The sequence below is a fragment of the Canis aureus genome, chromosome 19, assembly GCF_053574225.1.
Source record: "Canis aureus isolate CA01 chromosome 19, VMU_Caureus_v.1.0, whole genome shotgun sequence".
NCBI classification, from domain to species: Eukaryota; Metazoa; Chordata; class Mammalia; order Carnivora; family Canidae; genus Canis; species Canis aureus.
In genome coordinates, this window is record NC_135629.1 from 46,303,641 (window position 1) to 46,326,784 (window position 23,144).

General features: G+C 52.4%; 1 protein-coding gene across 4 annotated transcripts; it reads right to left on the reverse strand.

The window, feature by feature from the left end:
- Positions 1–7,450: 7,450 nt before the first annotated feature.
- MAP1S (microtubule associated protein 1S) lies at positions 7,451–22,126 on the reverse strand. Of its 4 annotated transcripts, none has more exons than XR_013358048.1 (8): positions 21,983–22,126; positions 20,569–20,670; positions 19,030–19,112; positions 18,085–18,225; positions 15,080–17,414; positions 8,511–8,746; positions 8,061–8,146; positions 7,451–7,695 (listed from the first exon to the last, which is right to left on the reverse strand). XR_013358048.1 is itself a non-coding variant. In XM_077859451.1 (8 exons), exons 1-7 carry the CDS (start codon positions 22,104–22,106, stop codon positions 8,135–8,137), a joined length of 3,033 nt encoding a protein of 1,010 aa, XP_077715577.1. In that variant the 5' UTR covers positions 22,107–22,126; the 3' UTR covers positions 7,573–7,695; positions 8,114–8,134. The 4 variants fall into 4 exon arrangements, 3 of the variants coding, with proteins under 3 accessions (XP_077715576.1, XP_077715578.1, XP_077715577.1); XM_077859451.1 differs by having other exon boundaries at positions 7,573–7,695; positions 8,114–8,146; XM_077859450.1 differs by lacking the exon at positions 8,061–8,146.
- Between the last annotated feature and the right edge of the window lie 1,018 nt (positions 22,127–23,144).

A 23,144-nucleotide genomic window follows, 5' to 3' on the forward strand; every position in this document is an offset into this window, starting at 1 on the left:
CTTAGGAACCTGTGCCTGATTCATCATGTCCTCTCCTTGCCTGGCCATCTGATGCTGTAGGTGGTAGGAGTCCTCTAATGCTGAGCTGACCGAGGGTGTTGAGAAACACAGCATCAGAAATCTGAAGGGCAGGGAAAGAACTGCCAAGTATTAAGGGCAAAAGCCCAGACTTCCTCACCTTCACCCAGTTTATTAAAATAAAAATTTGGGGGTGCCTGGGTGGCTCAATTGGTTGGGTATCTGCCTTCAGCTCAGGTCATGATCCCGGAGTCCCAGGAGATGGAGCTCTGCGTCGGGCTCCCTGCTCAGCCGAGAGCCTGCCTCTCTGTCTCCTTCTGCTACTCCCCCTGCTTGTTCCCTCTCTGTCAAATAAACAAATAAAATCTTTTTTAAAAAATAAAAATACAAAGTGGAGTTTTTTTCTAGGAATGTAAGGATAGATCAGTGTTAGAAAACCTAATAGGGTTAAAAGAAAGATAAACTTATCCTCTCCAGTGGTTCTTAACTTTATTTTGAGGCTCCATTATTAGATGCATACAAGTTTAGAACTGTGTGTAATTCTTGGTGAATTAAAAGCTCTAATTTGATAATCCTTATTTCTAAAAATATACAAAAATCTAACTTTATTAATATAAGCATATCAGCTTTGTTTCTTTAGCATTTCCCAGGTTTATTTTTTTCTCATCTTTTAAAATTTTCAGCATCTAAACATAAGTGTTTAGTTATTTCTTGTAGATAGCTTAAAAATTTGAATTAAAAAAAGATAACAGTCTGACCATCTTTTGTCCTTTAACTTGATCAGTTACATTTATTGTAATTGCTGGCAAATTGTATGTATTTTCATGATCTTATTTTGGGTTACCTGAACCTCCTTTGCTATGGAAGAATTATTTTGGATTAATTCTTTTTAATTCCAATTTTTTGCCCCCTACTAGTTTGGAAATTATAGACTGGCTCTATTTTCCTTGTATTTACTTTAACTATTAATATTTTCTACCCCACTCAACCAAGTAATGTGTCCTACTCCCCTCAAACAATACAGGCATACCTCAGAGATACTGTGGGTTCAGTTCCAGACCATAACCACAATAAAGCAAATATTCAAATAAAGCCAGTCAAATGAAATTTGAGGTCTTCCAGCCAGTGCCTATAAAAGTTATATTTGCACCACACGTAGTCTACTAATTGTGCAATAACATTGTGTCCAAAAAACGCACATACCTTTATTTTTTTAAAGATATTATTTATTTATTCATGAGAAATAGAGAGAGAGAGAGAGAGGCAGAGACACAGGCAGAGAGAGAAGCAGGCTCCACGCAGGAAGCACCATGTGGGACCCGATCCTGGGACTCCAGGATCACGCCCTGGGCCAAAGGCAGATGCTCAACCACTGAGCCAAGCCAAGTGTCCCGAAAAAAGCACATAGCTTAATTAAAAGATACTTTATGGCTGAAAAATGCTAAACATCATTTGGGCTTTCAGAGTTGTAACCACTGATCACAGACCACCATGACAAATATAGTAAGAGTTTGAAACATTGCTGAGAATTACCAAAATGTGACAGAGATGCAAAGTGAGCAGATGCTGTTGGGAAAAAAGTGCTGATTGACTTGTTGAACGCAGAGTTGCCTTCAATTTGTAAAAACCCAGTAAAATGAGGCATGCTTACACAAGGATTTTAAAACCTTACTCCACTCAACTGTTTTTTGCCATTGTTGCCTAATTTATTTATGTTTTTTTTTAAATATTTATTTATTTATTGTTTTGAAAGAGAGAAAGCACACGAGCAGAGGGGAGGAGCAGAGGGAGAGGGAGAAGCAGAGGGAGAAGCAGATGCCCGCTGAGCAGGGAGCCCAATGCAGGATTCCGTCCCAGGACGTTGGGATCATGACCTGAGCCAAAGGCCAACAGTCAGCTGGCTGAGCCACCCAGGTACCCCCATTGTTGTCTAATTTAATTGAGACTTTAATCCTCCACGTTGGACATTACAAATTCTTGCTACTGAAAGTGAGGTTTCTTCAGTTGCACTTCCCACCTTTTTGCTTACTCTCTCCTCCTGCATGTCAGCCCTCCTGCCTGGTTCCTTTTCTTTCTGCCTAAAACAGTTCCCTTAGAATTTTGTTTAGCAAGAGGCTCGCTTCTCTATCCTTCTCAAGAGATATTTTTGCGGGGTGAGCATCTCTGGGCTGCTGCTTTCTCTCAGAGCCCTGAAAGTGGTGTCCCCAGGTCCGGGCAGTGGGACTGAGAAGTTGCCTCTCCATCGTCATTCTTACTTTTCTTGGTGACTTTGGTTTTCAGGCCCAAGTCAGCTATTTTATATATATACATATGTACACATATACATTCATATACACACACACACACGTATATACACCTTGCTTGGGATGTGGTTAGCTTTCTGAGTCCTGGTGAATTGGTGTCTTATCAGTTCTGGAAAATTCTCTGCCTTCACCCTCTTCAGAGTTTGCCTCTGCTCTCTCCATCTCTTAACTTTCCCTCTCTTCCCATGTTTGGGAAATTCACTGCACCCATCTTCTAGCTCACCAGTTTTCTCTTCAGCTAGCTCAAATCCAGTTAGTCGCATCCAGCGTTCAAAACCTTCATCATTTGATAATTTCTCTTAGTTCTATTTGGCTCTTCTACAAATGTCTTGCTCTTTGTTCACACCTCAGGGTTAAACACAGATTCTGGGTCTGATGATGCTGACAATGGAAGTCTCTGCTGCCTTAGTGTCCCCTGGCTCCCACCCACAGGGACAGGTTGTGAGTTTCGATGCAGGTTCCTAGTTTCTGGGATGTGATGGGGGTTGAAGGCCCATCCAGCAGACCTCCAGGGTCATCATCACCTTGGACAACTTTAAACCGTTTCGTCCACTGGAGGCCTCTGGCCACCCAGGTAACGCTGGAGCTGCAGACTCAAGCAAGCTCACCATTCACACTAGATTCTTTCCCCTCTTCCTCCCAACAGCCAGGCCAGAGACAACCAAGTTTCCTTTCCATTCCTGGGAAATCTTTTTTTTTTTTTGAAAATCTTATTTTGATTTTGACTTCACTTTTTGTTGTTGTTAAGATATTCATTCATTCATTCACTCATTCAGGAGAGAGACACAGAGAGAGGCAGAGACACAGACAGAGGGAGAAGCAGGCTCCCCGTGGGGAACCTGACGCAGGACTCGATCCCAGGACCCGGGATCATGACCTGAGCCAAAGGCAGATGCTCAACCACTGAACCATCCAGGTGTCCCTTGACTTCACTCTTTGAGGTCTTGACTTAACAGACCCACCATTTTGAAGTCCATGAAAACAGAAGACCAAACCCACCTCGTGTAACACAAAAGCTGCTTCCTTCCTGGGGCTCTTGCTTCTTATCCTCTGGTGGCTCACTGACACAGTAATCAGGATTTAACTCATTTTTACCCAGCAATTTTCATTGTTTTTCTTGGATGATCAGCATGAGAATCTAGTCTACGATATGGTCAAAAGCAGAAGTTTATAATATTTCTTAAAGATTTTACTTTTTTAAGTAATCTCCACATCCAACATGGGGCTCAGATTCACAACCCCGAGATCAAGGGATCACCTGCTGTACTGATAGAGCCAGCCAGGCGCCTCTGTAGCATTTCTTTTAGCGTGTGTTTGGGCCCCTTCTGTGTAGTTTCTAGAACTCTAAGAGGAATGAGCATGTGAAAACAGCTGGGAATTTATGAAGGGAAAAAATAAAATGAAGGAGAAAGAACCTGCTGAGGACCTATTAAGACACACAGGGCTACACCAATGAAATAGCCTGGAGAGGACCAGAAAAGCTGGTGATGGATTAGAGCAGATGCAGAAACAGACGCCGACACACTAGGGTCTTATTCAGGGAGGAGGGAGTGTTTCAAACCTGTACCCAGCCTGGGGACAATCAGATGGCCCTTTGGGCTGGAGCAACCCCTCCATCTCTCTTTATTCCTATATAAGTACTAGTAGGATAAAAATAAAAGTTAAAATTATAAATAGAGAAAAATATCATGGGAGAATTTGTGCCAGCTGCAAGATAGGCCTCTCATAGTGCAAAAGACATTTAAAAACCATGGTTTGAAAACCATAAAAATAAAATGTTTACAGAAAAAAATGATCATGAAATTGAGGTCAATCTGGAAAAAAAAAAAAGCTTACCACAAAAGCTTAATGGTTAAGATGGTAGGGATCCCTGGGTGGCGCAGTGGTTTGGCGCCTGCCTTTGGCCCAGGGCGCGATCCTGGAGACCTGGGATCGAATCCCACATCGGGCTCCCGGTGCATGGAGCCTGCTTCTCCCTCTGCCTGTGTCTCTGCCTCTCTCTCTCTCTCTCTCTGTGACTATCATAAATAAAAATTAAAATAAATAAAAAAATGGTTAAGATGGTAAATGTTTTTTTAAGCACAATTAAAAAAAAATTTAAGTGTATTTAAAAAACAGAATTATGATGTATAAATGAGGAAAAGACATACATATAAAACAGTGGAAGCAGCTTATTATGGATAAATTCATTTTAGAAAACCTCCTGGTAATACACCAGATGAACTGAGGATGGGAGGCAGTACCCGTCACTGGACAGTTTGGCCAAAGTGCAAACTCGGCAATGTGGCCTCCTGTTTACAGAGACCCACCCTGAGGCCCGGGGCTCAGAAGCCCACCCTTACCTGGCAACAGGAAAAAGCGGGCAGAGGGCTATAGCCTGCCTGTCCTGGAGTAGCAGCAGCCATGCCGGCTTTACTGGACACGAAACACCTGGCCGGGCGTGGCACGAGCACTCTCGCTTCCCTGTAAGTGTGGTAAGAGGCAGGTACAGGGGCAAACAAGTGGGTGCAGGGTGGCAGACCCAGGCCCCATGTGCTGAGCAGCACCCCCAGACCGCTGCTCCCTTTCCCGCTGTGTGCTGTGTGCTGAGCTTAGCCGTGGCATCACCCACGGCACCCTGGGAAGTTCCGTCCCTGGGGGGTCTGGTGTGGGCACTCCTGAGGTCCGTCTGCGCTTCCCGCCTGGGAAGCCTGGCCCCATCCAGCCCCAACATGCCACATGATGACAGCCAGACACCTGGCCCTTACAGGAAGCAGTGAGGTCCCCCACACCAATCCTTTGTAGCCATCTCCCCACCTGCTACCGCCCTGACAACTCTGGACTGAACTGTGTGTCCTGTGGGGTGCGAGCCCAGTCCATTTTTTTTTTTTTTTCCTTCTTGTAACACAAGTGTCTGACTTAAGCTTTGAGTGCCCAGGCATCTGCTTCAAAGATGGCTATCTGGAATAAACCTGTTTGTCAGCCACACTACTAGATAAAAAGAGCCAGGTTGCCTCCCCACACTGAGGCTCCTTTATTTGAGGGGTCTTGAGTTTTTTATTTTTTGTTTTCTTAGGATTTGGCAGAGAGTGAGAACACACAAGCAAGGGGCAGAGGGAGAGGGAGAAGCAGACTCGGAGCCTGACACAGGGCTCGATCCCAGAGCTCTGGGATCATGACGTGAGCTGAAGGCAGACACTTAACTGACTTAGCCACCCAGGCGCTCCTTGGTTTTGATAACTGGCCCTTGGGGCCACTTCTTTTTTCCCCCCTTCTGGCATTTTACATTCCCACTCCTATGTTTAAGGTTTATCAATAAACAGGGATCCCTGGGTGGCGCAGCGGTTTGGCGCCTGCCTTTGGCCCAGGGCGCGATCCTGGAGACCCCGGATCGAATCCCACGTCAGGCTCCCGGTGCATGGAGCCTGCTTCTCCCTCTGCCTGGGTCTCTGCCTCTCTCTCTCTCTCTCTCTATGTGACTATCATAAATAAATAAAATTTAAAAAAAAAAAAAAAAAAAAAAAAGGTTTATCAATAAACAATGAGCCCTGGGAGACCCAGGCTCCCATTGTGAACCCCAGTAAAAGCAGAGGCCCAGCCAGTGAACAGGTGGCTCTCTCTCTGTTCTCCACCTCCTCACTGTGTGGCCCTGGGGTGCTGTACAATCTTCCAGGTCTTGTAAGGAATGAGCCTTTACTTTTTTGTTTCCTGATGGTTGTTGCTGAAGGGTGTCCTACAGTCAGCACCACAGAGGCCAGTCCAAGAACACACTGGATATTGACAGGTTGGGACGTAACCAGTACAACCTCCCACCTCTGCCAATTCCTATGTTTAAGCCCTACTTCCCATCGTGAGGGGGGTCTGTGGATGTGGGAACTTTGGGAGATCATCAGGTAGTGGAGGTGGGGGGCTCGCACTAGGATTGGTGCTCTAAGAAGAGGTATGAGAGAATGTGTCCCCACATCCCGTCCCTCTCCACGTGAGGACCTGGCCAGAAGACAGCCAGCTGCAAGCCAGGAGGTATCCTCAGCAGACCCCGACTGTGCTGGCACCCTGACTTCCAGCCTCCAGGGCTGTGAGAAGTGAGTGTCAGTGTTGAAGCTGCTGGGGCTTTGGTTCAAGCAGCCTGACCGTGCTGAGCCAGTGCCGGATGTGACTGCAGGGAGGAGTCGGCTGTAGGAGGCCATAGGCAGCCACAGGTGGGGATTTCAGGCCACCACATCCAGGGAAGAGAGTGGTGTGCCCGCCACTCTGGGGCCACTGTCACAAATGGCCACAAACATTTCACTCTTGAGCACTTCTGGAAGAACAACTCCGAAATCAGGGTGTCAGCAGGGTCAGTTCCTTCAGAAAATTCTAGAGGAGGATCACTCCTCACCACTCCGAGCTTCTGGAGGCTCCAGTGATCCTCAGCCTGTGGCCCCTGGGCCCAAAATCCACCTGGCCTTCCTCTCTCTGGCTGTGTCTCTCCTCTTTGTCTCTTATAAAGACACCTGTCATTGGATTCAGGGCCCATCCAGATAATCCTAAGACCCTTCACTTAACTGCACCTCTCTACATGGTCACACCCCCAGATACCAGGAGACAGGACTCAGGCATATGCTTTCTGGGTCAGCACGCACGGCATCTTCTCTAATGTTATGGCCAGGTATCATCATACATGCAGAGAAGGGGGCCTTCAGGCATTGATGCAGTCTACCCTTTGGGCTTCAGATTCTTCTTTAAGGGCTCTCTGTAGTGTGTGACTCTCCTGCCATGAGCATCAATTATCTCTAGGAACAGAAAGTAACCTGTTTTCTAGCTTTGGAGCATGGGGCCCCTGGGGTTCAAATCTCACCTTGGTCACTGATGCATGTGTGTGTGAGGTGGGGGTCCAGCAGCTGCCCAGGGGAACAAGCTTCCCCACTGGTAAAATCAGCCTCTCACGGTCACCACCAGGTCAGGCTGGAGGCCACAGTCAGCAGCATTTCCAGAGAGGCCACCCTCCCCTGGGCCGGGGTTTTCCCATCTGCGAGGTGGAGGTCAGAGTGTGCCTGACCTGGGCATCCCCTGGCTCCTGGGGATCCCCCAACCTGGGGGCCTGGGCAGTGGTGATGACTGTCCCAGATGCTGCCAAGTCTCTTGTCAGCAGAAGGAACCAAGGCCACAGCTGAGTGGAGTACCTGGTTTATTTCTGATGCAGGGGAATCTCGGGACAGTGGCAGATTCTGGGCTGAGGGGGTGGGTGTCGGGAACGGAGCTAGAACTCCACCTTGCAGGCGGGGAAGGCCTCGTCCTGCATGGACACGGTGCTATTGCTGCCCAGCACGGTGATGCCCAGCGCCTGGTGCCGAGCATGAGTCTCCTCGTACCACTCGTGCATTGCCACTGAATCGAAGGTGGGGATCAGGGTCACCTGCGGGTGAGACAGATGGACTGACAGTGAGGGGGTGCACCCTCCCCTCCTGGCCCAGCCCCTGCTCCACTCCTGGCACCCAAGGCCCTTCTCTGAACCCATTTGCTCTGCTTCCTTTCTCTGTCGCCAGGACGATTGTAGCTGGTGGCCAGTCCATCCCCAAAGTCCCTTCTCTTCCCCACGGCACCCCAGGGACCCTCTCACAACACAGGAGACTAGGCCTCCCTCTGGCTCCTCCCTTGCCCATAGCAGGCTTTTTCTACTGCCACCCCGTGCCTCAAACTCTCCCTCCCAGCTCTCTACAAGCTGCAGGAGGAGCAGGGGCCATGTGGGTTCCCCGTAAGGCTGGGAGTGGGCTCACTCACACCCTGCATGGGTGGCCAGGTGCTCGGAAGCTCCTGCTTCTTCCCAAACTTGCCTTATCCTCCAAAGATCTGCTTCAAGGCTTCCTCTGGAGACAAAGCCAGCCCACAGTCAATTTTCAACTTTGTCAACTGCACAGACATCACCTATTCCTTCTGGCTAATTCTCACAACTGGGATGATTGAGGGCCCGGAGGGTCAGGGGAGGGGATCACACCAGCCCTGCCCTGCACCCAGGCTGCTGCAGACAAAGTGGAAGCAACAGGAAGAGTCCTGGTGGGACTTTGACTCTCACCCTCATTTCTGTGGCCTTGGGGACACAGCTTTGTCTCCCTGGGCCCCACTCCCTCTGTGGGTGGGTGAAGGTCACACAGACCTCCTAAGACTAAGTTCGACAGGAAGATCAGGAGGCCTCGTGCTAAGACTGTCTGAGACCCTGGGGTGGTCACGTACCTGGAGGTCACGGTCCCACTGCTGCTTGCCCGCAAGTAGTGCATCCAGGACGGCCCGCATACCCTCTTCCTTGCGCTGGTCCTGGCCACTGATGACATAGCAGAGTGCACGCACCCGCCGGAAGAATTCCTCGTCCACTAGCCGGGCACTGCTCCCGCTGGGCAGATAGGCCAGGTCAAGGTAGACGGGGGACCCTGGAGGGGCTGCTGACCCACCTGGCCGGCTGCCAGCTGACCCTGTGGGCAAGAAGGACGGGGTCAGTCCTGAGCTCCTGGGACCAGGAAGAGGCTGAGAACCAGAGCCCAGGGAGAGGCTCCCAGCTCTCCCTACACCTCCCCCAAGTAGCTCCCCCTCCCCAGGAGAAGGCCTGATCTATCTTATAGTTGATTAGCTCTCCTTGGCATGGGAAGTTACTCAATGAACTCTGCAAATACCCATGGTCATACCCTCAGTGCCTGGACCCTCCCTGGCTAGTCACTGGTCACAGACATACCCAGGGCCAGAGGTAAGGGAAGGTATGAAGGGACAATCAGGGAGGGCTTCCTGGAAGAGGAGGTTTTCAAGCTTAAGCTCCCAAAGCAGCCAGTACCTAGAACAATGTGCTGCTTCTGCAGCGCCCATCTGTTCAACTATTCAAGGAACATTTATCAAGCCCTCCTGGGCATCAGACATTGGGGACATGGCACTAACCGAGAGAGACAAAAATACCCGTCCTCAAGGGCAATGGGGAGATAGAGTGGGTGTGGGAGGGGCAGAATTGCAAGAGGGAGACCCAGGATGTGGCACGGCTCTCGCAAAGCCTCATCTATGGCTCTGAATCCAGAGCCTGTGCAAAGAGGATGAGGCCACCAGTCCCAGGTGTGTCTCAGAATCAACTGATTGAGGACATACCTGGATCTTGGGCATAGGAACCCGGCCAGATGCTTGGCATCTTAGAATCATAACATTGCCAAGCTCAGGGTATGCATCCAGAGGCTGTCAGGGCACTTGCAGAATGCATGAATCCCTCAGCTTGGGGCCAGTGACCTCCCTCACCCATAGCTAGGTGCAGCGGTGGTGAGGACCTTAAGACTCAGGAAGAGAAAGCCACCATAGCTATGGAAGGCACAGGGGAGACAGGAGGCAAAGAGGTAGAACAACGAAGAGAAGACTAGGGGAACATGGGTAGAAGCCTCAGCGCAGGAGGGCAGGGGTAGAGCAAGGACAGCCAAATGACAGCACTGCCTGCTTTTGGAAATGTAGTTTTACCAGGTTGCCCATTTGGTTATATACTAAGCTGCGGTTATGCCAAAGGGCAGAGCTGAGTCGTTGGGGCAGAGACCATCTGGCCTGTAAAGCTTCCGGCCTTCTGAAGACACAGTTTGCTGACATTAGCATGGAGGGTCATTCTATCGGATCCAGTAGGAGGAGGAGACCCCAAGTGGCCAAGTGCCCCGGCAGACAGGGCCTTGGAGGACTCAGCCTCCAGCTGCTAGCCTTGCCCACAGGCTGGGGTTGCCATCTGCTGCTGTGCTGGGGACCCCCGACCTGCTTAAGCTCACAGGGGCCCACTAGGTGCCTGTCTTGGAATGAGCCCAAGAAGGATAAGAGGTGGCAGCTCAGATGGACACTGACGCTAGGAACTGACAGGGCGAGAGAAGCCAGAGACATGGTCAGCTTCTGTAGGGCAGGGCCACCCACGCACCTGGAATAGGTGAGAAGCACTCAGGGACACAAGCTCATGTTACTATCACTGCCAACCTTCATCGCTGCCCACCCCCCACCCCCCACCCCCCGCCCTCCAGCAGGGGTCACCAAGCACTAGAATGGGGCAGGTACTAGCCAAGATGAGCTGGGCGTGCAAAGCACATGCCAGGCACCCAAGACTTAGTGTGGCAACAAGAAGAGGAACTAGATAGTAATTTTTCATATGGAGGACATGGACACGTTGGAATATTCTGATACAGTAGCACGCAGGGCAGACTGAACTCAGCAGGATTCAGGGATGCTGATGCGGCAGGAAGCAAGGAATCTGTCTCCTGACCCAGACAATAGTCATACGGGCAGCCCCTCCTCCTCTTATGTGAGACTGAGAGGACTGGGAACATTTTTCCTCCCTCCCACCTCCCTTCATTTTTTGTTTTCCCCCTTCGGGAGCCAAACACGTAAGGACTATGCCATTCAAAACCCACTGCATTAAATCACTGTATTGTACATCTGAAACTAATTTAACACCAAAACTAATATAATACTGGAATTAAAACATTTAAAAAGAGATTTAGGGTGGTCACCATGCACGTGGAGAAAGGTGCAGACTCAGAGAAGACTTGAGAAGACCCTTGGTTTCCACCTCAGACTGACCCTCAGCACAGAGGCAGCACACATCAATTAACCAGAGAAGCCACACAAACCTTCCTCTGGGAGAGGGGGAGATTTGGATCTCCAGAGTTAATACATTATTAAATTTGAATGTCCAGTTTTCAACAACAGCAAAAATCACAAGGCATACAAAGAAACAGGAAAGGCAAAACCTAGTCAAAGGAAAAAAAGGGGAAAAAACCCCAGAAACCACTCCTGAGAAAGGCCAAATGGCTGGCTCATTGGATAAAAACTTTAAAACGATTTTTTTTTAAGATTTTATTTTATTATTTATTTATGAGAGACATAGAGAGAGAAAGAGAGAGAGAGAGGCAGGGACACAGGCAGAGGGAGAAGCAGGCTCCATGCAGGGAGCCCGATGTGGGACTCGATCCCGGGACTCCAGGATCACGCCCTGGGCCTAAGGCAGGCACTAAACAGCTGAGCCACCCAGGGATCCCCTAAAACGATGGTCTTAAAGATGCTCACAGAAAGAAAGGAAGACTGCAAGAGAATGCTGCATGAACAAAACAGAAACATTAAGGATATAGAAAATGTAAAAAGTAAATCCAAAAGAAATTCTGCAACTGAGAAGTACAACTGAAATGAAATATTCACGAGAGGAATTTGATTCATGATTTAAACAGCGATTTTTAATGACAGGACAATGGCACTGATCAAGTCTGAGGAACACAGAGAGTAAGACCGAAGAAAGTGAACAGTGGTTAAGGGACTCGTTGGACACCATCAAAAGGGCCAATACACAGGTCGGAGTCCCAGGAGAGAAAATGGCAGAATGATTATTTGAAGAAATAATGGCCCTAACTTGCTGTAATTGATGCAAGGCGTGCGTATGAATGTCCAAAAAGCTCAACAGGTTCCAAGTGGGATGACCTCAGAGAGACCCACTGTGACCTGACTGCTGAAAGACAATCTCTGAGAGAAAACAGAGACAAAGGGGAAGTTTATACCTATAAATGTTTATATTAAAAAACATCTCGGGACACCTGGGTGGCTCAGCGATTGAGCGTCTGCCTTCAGCTCAGGGCGTGATCCTGGAGTCCCAGGATCGAGTCCCACGTCAGGCTTCCTGCATGGAGCCTGCTTCTCCCTCTGCCTGTGTCTCTGCCTCTCTCTGTGTCTCTCATGAATAAATAAATAAAATCTTAAAAAAAAAAATCTCAACATGACAACCTTGCAACCCAAGAATTAGAAAAAGAACAAAGAGAAATCCAAAGGTAGCAGAAAAAAATCAAATAGTAAAGATAAAAGCAGAAATTTTTAAAATTGAGACTAGAAAGACATAAAAGATAATCAACAAAACCGCAAGTTGGTTCTTCAAAGAGATTAACAAAATTGACAGCCCTTTACTAGACTAAGAAAAAAGAAGACTCAACTTCCGAAGATCAGAAGAGTGGGGACACTCCTACTGACTCTACAGACGTAAAGGCAGTAAGTAAGAGAGTAGCATGAATAGCTGCACAACCAACAAACTGGATGACCTGGAAGAAATATGCAAATTCCTAGAAACACAAAACCTACTAAGGCCGAATCACAAAGAAACAGAAAAGCTCAACAGATCTATTATTAGTAAGGAGATTGAATCAGTAATTAAAACTCTTCTAGGCTTGGGCACCTGGGTCACTCAGCAGCTGAGCATCCGCCTTTAGCTCAAGTTGTGATCCTGGAGTCCAGACTTCTCCCTTTGCCTACGTCTCTGCCTCTCAGTGTCTTTCATGAATAAATTAATAAAATCTTTTTTAAACAAATTAATTCATTGGGACGCCTGGGTGGCTTAGCAGTTGAGCGTCTGCCTTCTGCTCAGGGCGTGATCCCAGTCCCGGGATGGGAGTCGCACATCCGGCTCCAGACCCACATCAGGCTCCCTGCGAGGAGTCTGCTTCTCCCTCTGCCTATGTCTCTGCCTCTCTCTCTGTGTCTCTCATGAATAAATAAAATCTTAAAAAAAAAAAAAAATTAGTTAATCAAGGAATAAAATGTAAGAGCCAAAACCATAAAGCTCTTAGAACAAAGCAAAAGCTTCATAACACCCATCACATGGCTACTATCAAAATTCAGAAAATAGTGTTGGCAAGGATGTGGAGAAACTAAAATCTTTCTGCGTTGTTCGTGGGAATGTAAAATGGTGCAGCCGCTGTGGAAAACAGTATGGTGGTTCCTAGAAAAATCAAAAATAGAATTGCCATGTGATCCAGCACTCCTACTTCTGGGAATATACCCAAAAGACTTGAAAGCATGGTCTCCAAGAGGTATTTGTCCAACCATGTTCAAAGCAGTATGATTCAACCAACAGCAACCAAAAGGTAGAAACAACTCAAGTGTCCATTAACGGGTGAATGGATAAACAAAATATGGTCAGCCACACAATGGAATGTTACTCAACCTTAAAAAGGAAGGAAATTTTTTTTTTAAGACTTTATTTAAGGAAGAGAGAAACAGAGCACACGTGTGCACAAGCAGAGGAGAGAGGCAGAGGGAGAGGGAGAAGCAGCAGGGGGAGTCTGGCATGGGGCTTGATCCCAGGACCATGACCCAAGCAGAAGGCAGACACTGAACTGAGCTACCCAGGCGCCCCAGATATTTAAAAAAATATATATATATATGTATATTTTAAAGATATTATTCATTTATTCATGAAAGATACAGAGTGAGAGGCAGAAACACAGGCAGAGGGAGAAGCAGGCTCCCTATGGGGAACCCAATGTGGGACTTGATCCCCAAACCTGGGATCATGACCTGAGCCAAAGACAGATGCTCAACCTCTGAGCCACCCAAGCATCACTAAAAAATATTTTATTTATTTGAGAGAGAGAAGCATGAGCAGAGGGAGGGGCAGAGGGAGAGAGAGAATCTCAAGCTGACTCCTCACTGAGCACTGAGCCTGATGTGAGGCTTGATCTCACAACCCTGAGATCATGACCTGAGATCATAACCTGAGCTGAAATCAAGAGTCAGACGCTTAACCAACTAAGCCACCAGGCACCCAAGGAAGGAATGTCCTTAAAAAAAAAAAAAAAAAAAAAAAGGCGGAGGAGGGGCGGGTTATGACGCAGGCTACAGGATGGATAAACCACAGAAACATTCTACTAGAGTGAAATAAGACCGAGTATGAAATAAGATAATAGAGTACGATTCTACTCACAGGAGATGCCTAGAGTACCTAAGTCATAGAAACAGCCAAGTAGAATGGTGGGTGCTGGGGAGGAGGAGAGAAGGAATGGGGAGTTAGTATTTAAGGGGGACAGAATTTCAGTTTTGCAAGACAGAAAGAGTCCTAGAGAGCAAGGGCAAGGATGGCTGCACAACAATGTGAATGTACTTAATGCAACTGGCGCCATGTTGCATACATTTCATCACAACTAAGGAAAACCAGGAGAAAAGTTAGCCTGGCATACCTGAGACTGCTAGCCTTAGAAAGGTCTGCTTCCAGAGTGGCCCTTGGCTGCAGTCTCGGGAATTTAAATCTCAGAGAGGTCCCCACTGAGTGACAAGGGTGGCCTGTGTGCTCACCTGTCCTGCAGCACTGCGGCTCCTGCTGAACCCCTGCTCCCCCTTTTCTGAGGAGTCTGGAATTTGGGTGCGTGTCAGGCAGAGGGTGCCAATGTAATCAGCACCCCCCAGAAACCCTGGGCACTGTGTCTTTTACAGACCTCCCTGGTAGACACCACTTCACATGGGTCATCTTGGCTCCCTGCTTCGGCATTGAAGCACATGGTGTGACTATGCTGGGAGATAGCTCTAGAAGCCTGTGCCTGGCTTCCCCCTCCCGCCCCCCCCCCCAGGGGGCCCCACCTCCGCCTGTGCCCCTTGCCCTCAATGATTCTATTCTGTATCCTTTTGCTCTAATAATACAATTCAGCCATCAGGAGAACTGTCAACCAAGTCCTCCCAGCCAATCATCGAACCTGGTGGTGGTGGGATTGGGAACCTCCACACAAAATGGTTAAATATACTATTAAAATTAATTTCACCTATTTCTTCTTACTAGGGCTCAAGTTCATGACGACAGATATGCCCACTTTATGTTTCCACTGACAGCAATGCTTGAGTGCCTAGGAATTACAAGTGCCTAAACAGTGAGGCAGAATTTCCATTTTATGTGAGAAACGGAGGCCCAGAGAGGATGGCAGGTGTGGCTGAGACCACACAGCAAGTATGGAACAAAGACTTGAGCCAGTAACACTGTAGGATGCCAGCTCTTGGGTACTCACCAGGTGGGCCCCGAGTGGTCGTCTTTGGGACTGAGGACTTTCTGGACAGAGGTGCCCGACCTCCCTTGTCACTGGGCTCACTCCGGGTGCTGAGCGGCCGACTGGCCCTGTCTCCACCAGCCAGTCCCTTGGTTTTGGCAGTGCTCGCTGCAGTGGCTTTGGGAGCAGCAGTGCTGGGGTTGGGGCGAGCCAGGGACTTCCGGGTGCGGCTGAGGCCCTCTGTCAGCCGTGCCTGCTCAGGGGGCAGCATCTCAGGGTCCACCATGCATATGCTGGGTGGGGTGGGCAGCGGTGGGGGGAACTTGAGAGGCTCGGGCAGCGGGTCACGGCGAGGGACCCCAAAGCCCTCCATGTCCTCATCTGAGTCCGCGGTGCCAGAGGCGGCAGGCAGGGGGTCTGAGTCAGACAGGGTGGGCAGGGACTCACTGACGGATGTGGGTGGCGTCTCCTCGGCCCCTGGAGCGCCCGCCCGCTCCTGGGACCGAGCACTGCTATCTGAGCTGCCAGGGGATGCGGGTGCTGGCACCATGGGCACAGCCTTTCGGTGCTCAAACTCGCAAGGTGACACCAGGCACAGGTCCACATCATGTGGGGAGGCTGATCGCCGTACCCGGGGGCCACGGAGTGGGAGGCTCAGCCCAGCCTCGCTCGCAGTGGCAGGTGGTGGCGGAAGCACCTGCTCGAAGGACACGGACAGGGACTCGTCTACCTCTGTGGAGTGTGGGGAGCCTACCTCAGCTGGCAGCGAGGGTGTGGTCACTGTGGGTGAGGCATCTGGCCCAGCCTCCCCGCCGCGCAGCGGGCTCAGTGACAGTCGCCCACTGCCTTCAGTTGGGCCCTGCTGGGCTCCAGTAGGTGAGGGTGTGTGAGGCCGGGGTGTGCCAGCATCCAAAAGCAGCTCCAGGGTCTTCTCCTCCCCAGCTGGGCTCAGCCCCAGCTCCAGGCTGCTCTCCTGGCTGGGTGTGGCCACCAGCTGGGGAGCTGGGGAACTATAGACCTCTGCTGGGGGGCTGGCCTCCCCACACCGGAAGCTGGGGGGGCTGTGGGGCCCATTCTCCATTGGTGGGGCACCTGGGCGGGGGACATTGGGTGCTTTGCGGGGTCTGGGGGCCGCCTGGGCACCCGCCTTCTTCACATTAACAGAAGCGGAGACTGCCCGGCGTACCTCCCGGGGCTGGGTCCGAGGGGCGCTTAGCTTGGGGTCCTTCTTCACCTCCCGGGGGACCTTGGCTTCTTTCTCAGCCCTGCGGGGGCCCTCAACTCGAGGCGGGTCCTTCCGGGCCACTCCAGGGCGCTCCTGGGAAGACCTGGTGAGTGCTGTTATCCGGCCTTCTCTTCTTAAGCTGTCCCGGGAGCCCACGCTTTCCTTGCTCTCAGCTCTTCGAGGCCCCGCCAAGTCCTGGGGAGTCACCACGGGCTCCCGCAAGAATCCCAAGTGCTGCAGGCGGACCAGGCCATCCAGGAGGCGGGCAGGTGGTGTGCAGCCAGGGAACAGCACGCGCACCACCTTCTCAGTGGGGCCTGCGGGGTGCCACACTAGCAGGGCGCACACGGAGGCCAGTGTGTGCTCAGCTCCAGCAGCAGGGGGGTGCAGTACATACATGTCGAGCCGGCCCACGCCCATCTTCTGAAAGAGCACAGTGGGCTCAGCTGGGAGCGGCCCGCGGTTCAGAGTCAGGGGTGTAATGCCCAGCCGGGCCAGGAGGCTCAGGGCCAGCTCTGCCTCGTCCTCGCCGCTCACCAGACGGGAGGTGGCCACGCGGGCATTGAGGAACACGACCCCCAGGTTGGGGGAGATAAGCCTGCGCAGCCGGTCATCCCCGGAGCCCCCACCAGCCGCTGCCTCCTCACGCTCTGCCAGCTTGCGCCGCAGCAGACTGTTGAGGCCTGGGAGGCTGTCGGCGCCTGCATGGGTCACCAGCACAGCATCCACCCGGTCCAGGTGCCGCACCAGCTTCCAAAAGCTCGACTTGGGGTTGGAGCCACCATTGACCAGCACTGTGAAGCCATTGACAGCGAAGAAGGCTGCATCGCCGAGGCCGCCAGGGAAGATGTAGCAGCAGGGCCGGGCGAGCCTGAGGAAGCCCACAGATGCCGGCGGCTCAAGCAGCTCAAAGGGAGATGGTGGCTCCAGGGACTCTGCCACATACTCCAGGAACTCGCGTAGGCCCTCAGACGCCGGCAGCTGCATGGGGGGGTTCCATTGCAGCTGGAGTGCGCTCTGGAGGCCAGGCACTTCAGGTGCCAGCTGGGCCCAGTCACCAAAGGTCGGGCAGGTGATAGTCAGCTTGGGCAGGTCTGCAGGTGGGGGCGAGGATGCCAGGAGATCCCGGATCTGCAGGAGGTAATGATTATTAGCCCCTGGAACCAGGCAATACCCAGCCCCTTAGGAAAACTAGGCCAGGACACCCCCATCCTGCTGCCTCCTGGGGCGGAGAATCCCTTGCCCAACCCTTGTCACCCTTAGGACAAAACCCAGCCCTCCCCCAGGTCCACAGAGACACATGGGCCTGCCTCACCATCTACTTCCCTCCCCACCCTTTCTCTTACTCTCCCTACCTCAGGGCCTTGCACTTCCTGTTCTCCTCCTACAGCACAGCTCCCTCCAGGGAGACCTTCCATGTCCCCTACCTCTGTATGCTGTTCCTATCTCACCATCATTTTGTCATTCTCTATAATGGGAAAAGATCGTTTACCAATTATTTTTCCTCATCTGCTCCACCCAGACTAAAGACTCTAGAAAGGACCCTACCCAACTGAGCCTAGAGCCTGGGGTGCCACTGAAGGTCTCTGGGAGGTCTACTGATCTACAGGCGTAGCTTCAAACCATACACTGTGGTGGGTGAGGAAACTGAGCCCCCCAAACAGAAGGGACATGTATCACTGCTACCATTCCACAGAAGAAGAGATGTGATGCAGGGGAGATATATCCCTAGGGCCACACAGCCCAATGGGTAGGAGTCAGGATTCAGAGCCAGGGGAAGCAAGATGAGAAGGTGGCTTACCTCTTTGTCCCCTAGGACCTGGAGAAAGTGGCGGGGCGAGAAGCCCCCCGTCTGGAGCAGCAGCTCCCCTGTCTCTTCCAAGCAGGGCCCAGCCAGCACCAGCAGCTTGTGAGGGGCAGGGTCAAGCAGAAGATTCCGGAGCTGAGGACGGAGACTGTTAAAGCCCCTACTCTATGTGATGACAAAGCCTGTACACACACCCATGCTGGAATAGACCCCAGCCCCAAATTTACATATAACCACCCCAGCCCAGCACTCAACTAGAAGCCAGAAGCATACCCTCTGGGCCTCCTGCTGAGCCCTGCTCCCCTCACCCCCCTACCCTGCGGCTCATCCTACAAAGCCATGCTCCAGTGCCTCCTCTTCTTAGAAGCCCACCATACCCTTTCTGGACTCCCTCTAGCCCACTTCTCTCTCTGGCCCAGCCTCAATGCCACGGGGAAGAGAGTATCTGTGTCTAGCTCTATCTCCTTCAGAACTCCTCAAGGACCATTTCTGATCAAAGGGATCAACCCGAACCAGGTTCTCTAGAGGGGTGTCCTGGGGCTCTAGCTTGTCCATCTTTCCCACGGATAACTGGAAGAAAGGCATAGTGTCCACAAGCTACAAGTATTAAGAAGTCAATCCACATAATTCCTGGGGCCCAGCCACGAGGGAGGCACAAGATGCAAAAGTCAAATCCTGACTTCCAGCCTCCAGACATTCCCCACTCTGTTCCTTCCTCCCAAACTCTAATCTTTCCTGACTTCACCTGCTCCCACCATCACCCCTGAGGAGGGAATAAGCTGCAGCTGGGTCCACCTGGGGAGGCTTCCTGGAGGGGGGTGATGCAATGGGGTGTCAAGAGGATTTCCAACAGCACAAAGTCAGGGAGGCAGGAAGTCAGGACTTGGGATGGCTCTGGTCCTGGCAGCCTACTCCCTACAGGAGACAACTATTCCATACCTCATCACATAGGGACTTGTCTGATGGATTTAGGAGGACCAGGGTCTCCAGGGTGTCTCCACGGTGGTGCAAACTCCGCTGGCCTGCGAGGAAATTGGGCACAGTAAGTCTGGGGCTGGGCCATGTGTACCGGCCCAGGCTGTCCCGGTGTTGAACCCTGACTCCCTGTGTGACTCCAGGCAGCCATAAACCCCTCCAGAACTCTGCTTCTCAGGGTCATCTGAGGGTCAACAGCACACGGTAGAGCTATAGGTCAGGATGAGGCAAGAACAGGAAATCTGCCTTGGCAGGCCTCAAACTGGAAACAGCAATGACAACATAGACTCTACTGCTTGCAGGCCCCAATTCACAGCAGTCAGCCCTATGGGGGATGCCACTGTCACCCCCATTTTATAGGCAAGAAGCCTGAGCCCAGGGAGGGCCAATGAGGGATACCAGGAAGAGGGGAGAACATGGGCAAAGGCTCTGAAGCAGGCCTGGGCTCCAAGTGTCTGAGGATCACAAAGTGGCAGGTGAGGTTAGAATAGGGGAGCATGGGGGCAAGGGGGCCATGAAGAGGGGAGTAGGGATGATTCTGGAATCTGAACCTGGTCTGCCCCCAGAGCCCAATGTTTCAAAAATGGAGCACCAGGACTGAGGCTGGAGAGGTAAGGACCTTTTGGCACTGGTCTACTTTTTATCAATTTATCACATGCTTATTATCATGTACGGATATTGCCCCATTCCGGTGGGGAAACCAAGGCATAGAGAGAGGAAATGGCTGCCATGGTCACACAGAGCAGATAGGATTTCCAGCCCCCCCATCTCGTGAGGGGTCAGGAAGCCACCAGGAATGGTTAGGACAATGAGGCGCGAAGGACACTTCCTTCCTCTCCTGCAGCAGCCTGGAGCTGACTCAATGGGCTGGCTGAGGCAAGAGGGACTGCAGGACACACCTGGAACCCGCCCAGCTGCTGCTCTGTGCAGTAGGTCACCCTGCACGGTGCAGAGGTGGTCCAGGCATCCCGACCCCTTTCTCGATCTTGCTCCTTTCCCAGCTCCCCATCTACTGAGCACCTACTGTGCACCCAGTCCTGTACAGGGGTCACAGACACAAGCCAGACCCAGTCCCTGCCACACGGGGCCCACACTCCACCCTCCAGGGCCCCTCAAGCAGCCCCTCACTTTCCAAATATCTTCTCACCTCACCTAGGCCCCTCCCTCCACTTGACACACCAACCCCAGATGCCTTTCATCCAAAGAACCCACTTTTGGAGATCCCCCCGGCCCCTCCCACTCAGCTGCCTCATCTGCAAAATGGGGACAAAAACAGGAGTTCCTGTCTTGTGTATAACTGATGTCCAAGGGAGTTAGCACTGGGTCAGGGCCCACCCCTGCTCTGCAATCTGTAGAGCTGAGCTGTATTATTGCTGTTCTTTACAAGTGTACCTTACCCCCCCTCCCCCCAATGCCTGTCACAGAGCTCACACTTGGAGAACATATGCCTGGTGAAGCATATGGAAGGGGAGCAGCTGAGGCATGCGGGGTCCCCAGTCTCACCTTTCACGATGCTGGAGAAGGTGGCAGAGTGCCGGGACACAAAAACCTTGAGCTGCTCGTCAAGGCTGCAAATGCTAGGGTCAATGTCCCAGGACCGGATGCCTGTCATGGGGGGAAAGGGAGAGCAGGAGAAGTGAGAGAGGGAATCAGCTGGGCTCCCCAGCTCCCCGGAAATCTCAGTACCTAGCATCTGGCAGGTGGGAGCAATCCCAGCCCCTCCCCTCAACCTGCCTCCACTATGCAACAGCCTGGAGTTTCACAACTACCCAAAGTGCCCCTGCACCCGCATCAAGGAACCCAAAGCGTAACTCAGCATTTCAGAGAAGAGTCACATCAGTACCAAAGCTCCCACCTCCTATTAAACAGTCATCTCCTCCCCTCCATCATCTCCCCGACCCCTACCACTGGTCTCACAGCTCCTCCATCCTGCCAGACAGGCTCCTACCTCTTGGCTTTTGCACCAGCTGCTCCTGCTCTCAGGAGGCCCTTCCATCTGACTACCCTTCAGGTCCTCAGCCCCTTGCATCCTTCTGAGCACTGCTGACAGCTTGTGAGCTTAAAACCTGTTCCACCTCCTCACCCATTTTGGGTCTATCTCCCTACCAGACTGTTGGCCCTGTGAGAGCAGAGCTGAACCTGCCTGTGGTCTCCACACTATCCCTGCGCATGGGCCAGTGGGGAGGGAAGGAGGAGGACTCGGGCGCAGACTGACGACATTCCCGAGCACCAGAACAGAAGTGCGCGCTGCCTTCCCATTTTACAGGCGCCAGACCGCAGGCCCTGCCCATCTGATTCGGGGGGATGAATGGCCTCCAAACACGGTGTGGGGTGCACCACGCCCGAGCCCGCCGGTTCCACCGTGCCAAGTGGCTGCAGGTGAACCTTGCAGGTGCACCCATGACTCACCTCCCCAGATGCCAAATCCCCCGGGCAGGCCGCGCCCGCCCACACCCCAATTAGCAAGCTCCCTGTGGAGCAACGGAATATGGGCCCCGCGGCTGCGGGCCCGGCCTCTCCACCCCTGCTCCCTCCACGACGTCTAGGCTGCTAAGACCAGGGGATTCGAGAAGACCCCCCCTCCCCTCGGCCGGCTCGCTGGGCGGGAAGCGGAGCTATGGTCCGCGCTGCCCAATCACGCGGGTCCTAGAGCCGGGCGCGAGTCCCATCCCTGGGCTGCACCCGAGTCGGGGCGGGGCAGCCCAACAGGCCCGGGCGCCGCCCCCTCCGTGGGCACCCAAGGCCTCAGCCCGCGCCCTGCTCCTAACACGGTGAGGAGGCTCGAGCCTCCCGGCCTCTGGATCCCGCCGCCCCCCTCCTCCCCGCCCCCAGCTCGGCCGCCCCACCCCCCAGCCCTCGGGCCCAGACGCACGGCCGCGCCCGCCTCCCGCGCCCCGCGCCCCCAGGCCGGCCCGACCTCGCTCGAGCTCCTCCAGCACGTAGGCAAGCAGCCCCGAGCACCCGCACTCGCCGCCCACCACGAGCAGCAGCGAGCTCGGCGCCAGGGCAGCCCCGGGACCCGCCGCCGCCGCCGCCGCCATCTTCGCGCCGCACTGACGCTCCGAGCGCCCACCCGCTGGCCCCGCCCCTTAAAGGGGCCGAACCGGAAGAACTGGAGACCCCGCCCGGAAGCCCCCTCGCCCCTCGCCTGCCCCCGGCCGCCCCCCTTCAGGTCTTGGCTGCTGGGGACGCGGGTACCTAAGTGGATCTCCACTTTGGCCACCCCGCCCCAACTGACCATTCCTTCGTCCATGCGTCCTTCATTCATTCAACAAGCTTTAACTGCCTGCCTGCCACGTGCCCTCCGGGGGCTCATGATCGCAGGGGCCCACTGGGAACCAGGCCCACATGCTCCTAGCTCCCTGGGTCAGGGCTTAACAGAGAAAAGAAAGGTATCTTATAGCTAGGGTTTTAAGGGATGTGTAGGAGTTTGACAGGTGTGAGTGGTGGGGCCAGAGCATCTGAAGCAGAAGTTAGAGCATGTGCAAAGTCTTAGAGGTAGGAAAGTACTTTTGTGTTTGGGGCACATTCCAGAGCACTCTGGGCCCTGGAGCAGGGTGACACGTTTGCACCTATGTGCCAGGCATTTTACTGCATTAGCTCATTGAATAAATTTATGAGGTAGGTGATGTTATTATGCTCATTTCAGAGGAAAAGAAACCGAGGCTTGGAGAAATTAAGTCACCAGCCCCTTAAGTGGTAGAGCAGAGTTGAAGCCAAGTGAGTCTGGTTCTAGAAGCAGCCTGTGGCAGGCACTGACTGCCTGTCTCACCTGGGTACCCCTCCCTCCCCAGACAATCTCATTCAGCCCTTGAAGCTATGGTGGCCACTACTTAAAAATATTTTGTTGCATCAAACTTTTCGATGGTTGTCTGTGCCCAGGGAGGGCTGAGCTGTCTCTCTTGGAAGTGAGGTCTCCATCCCTGGAGGTATACAAGACAAATCAAGACAGAAATGGAAAGGCCTGGGAAACAGGATTGGCCTCCTGTCCGCCTTTCGTTATCTGGGGTTGTTTAGCCCAACTTCCTCTCTGGTCAGTGTGTAACAGTCACTGGCCACGTGCTGTCTAACGTTCCAGT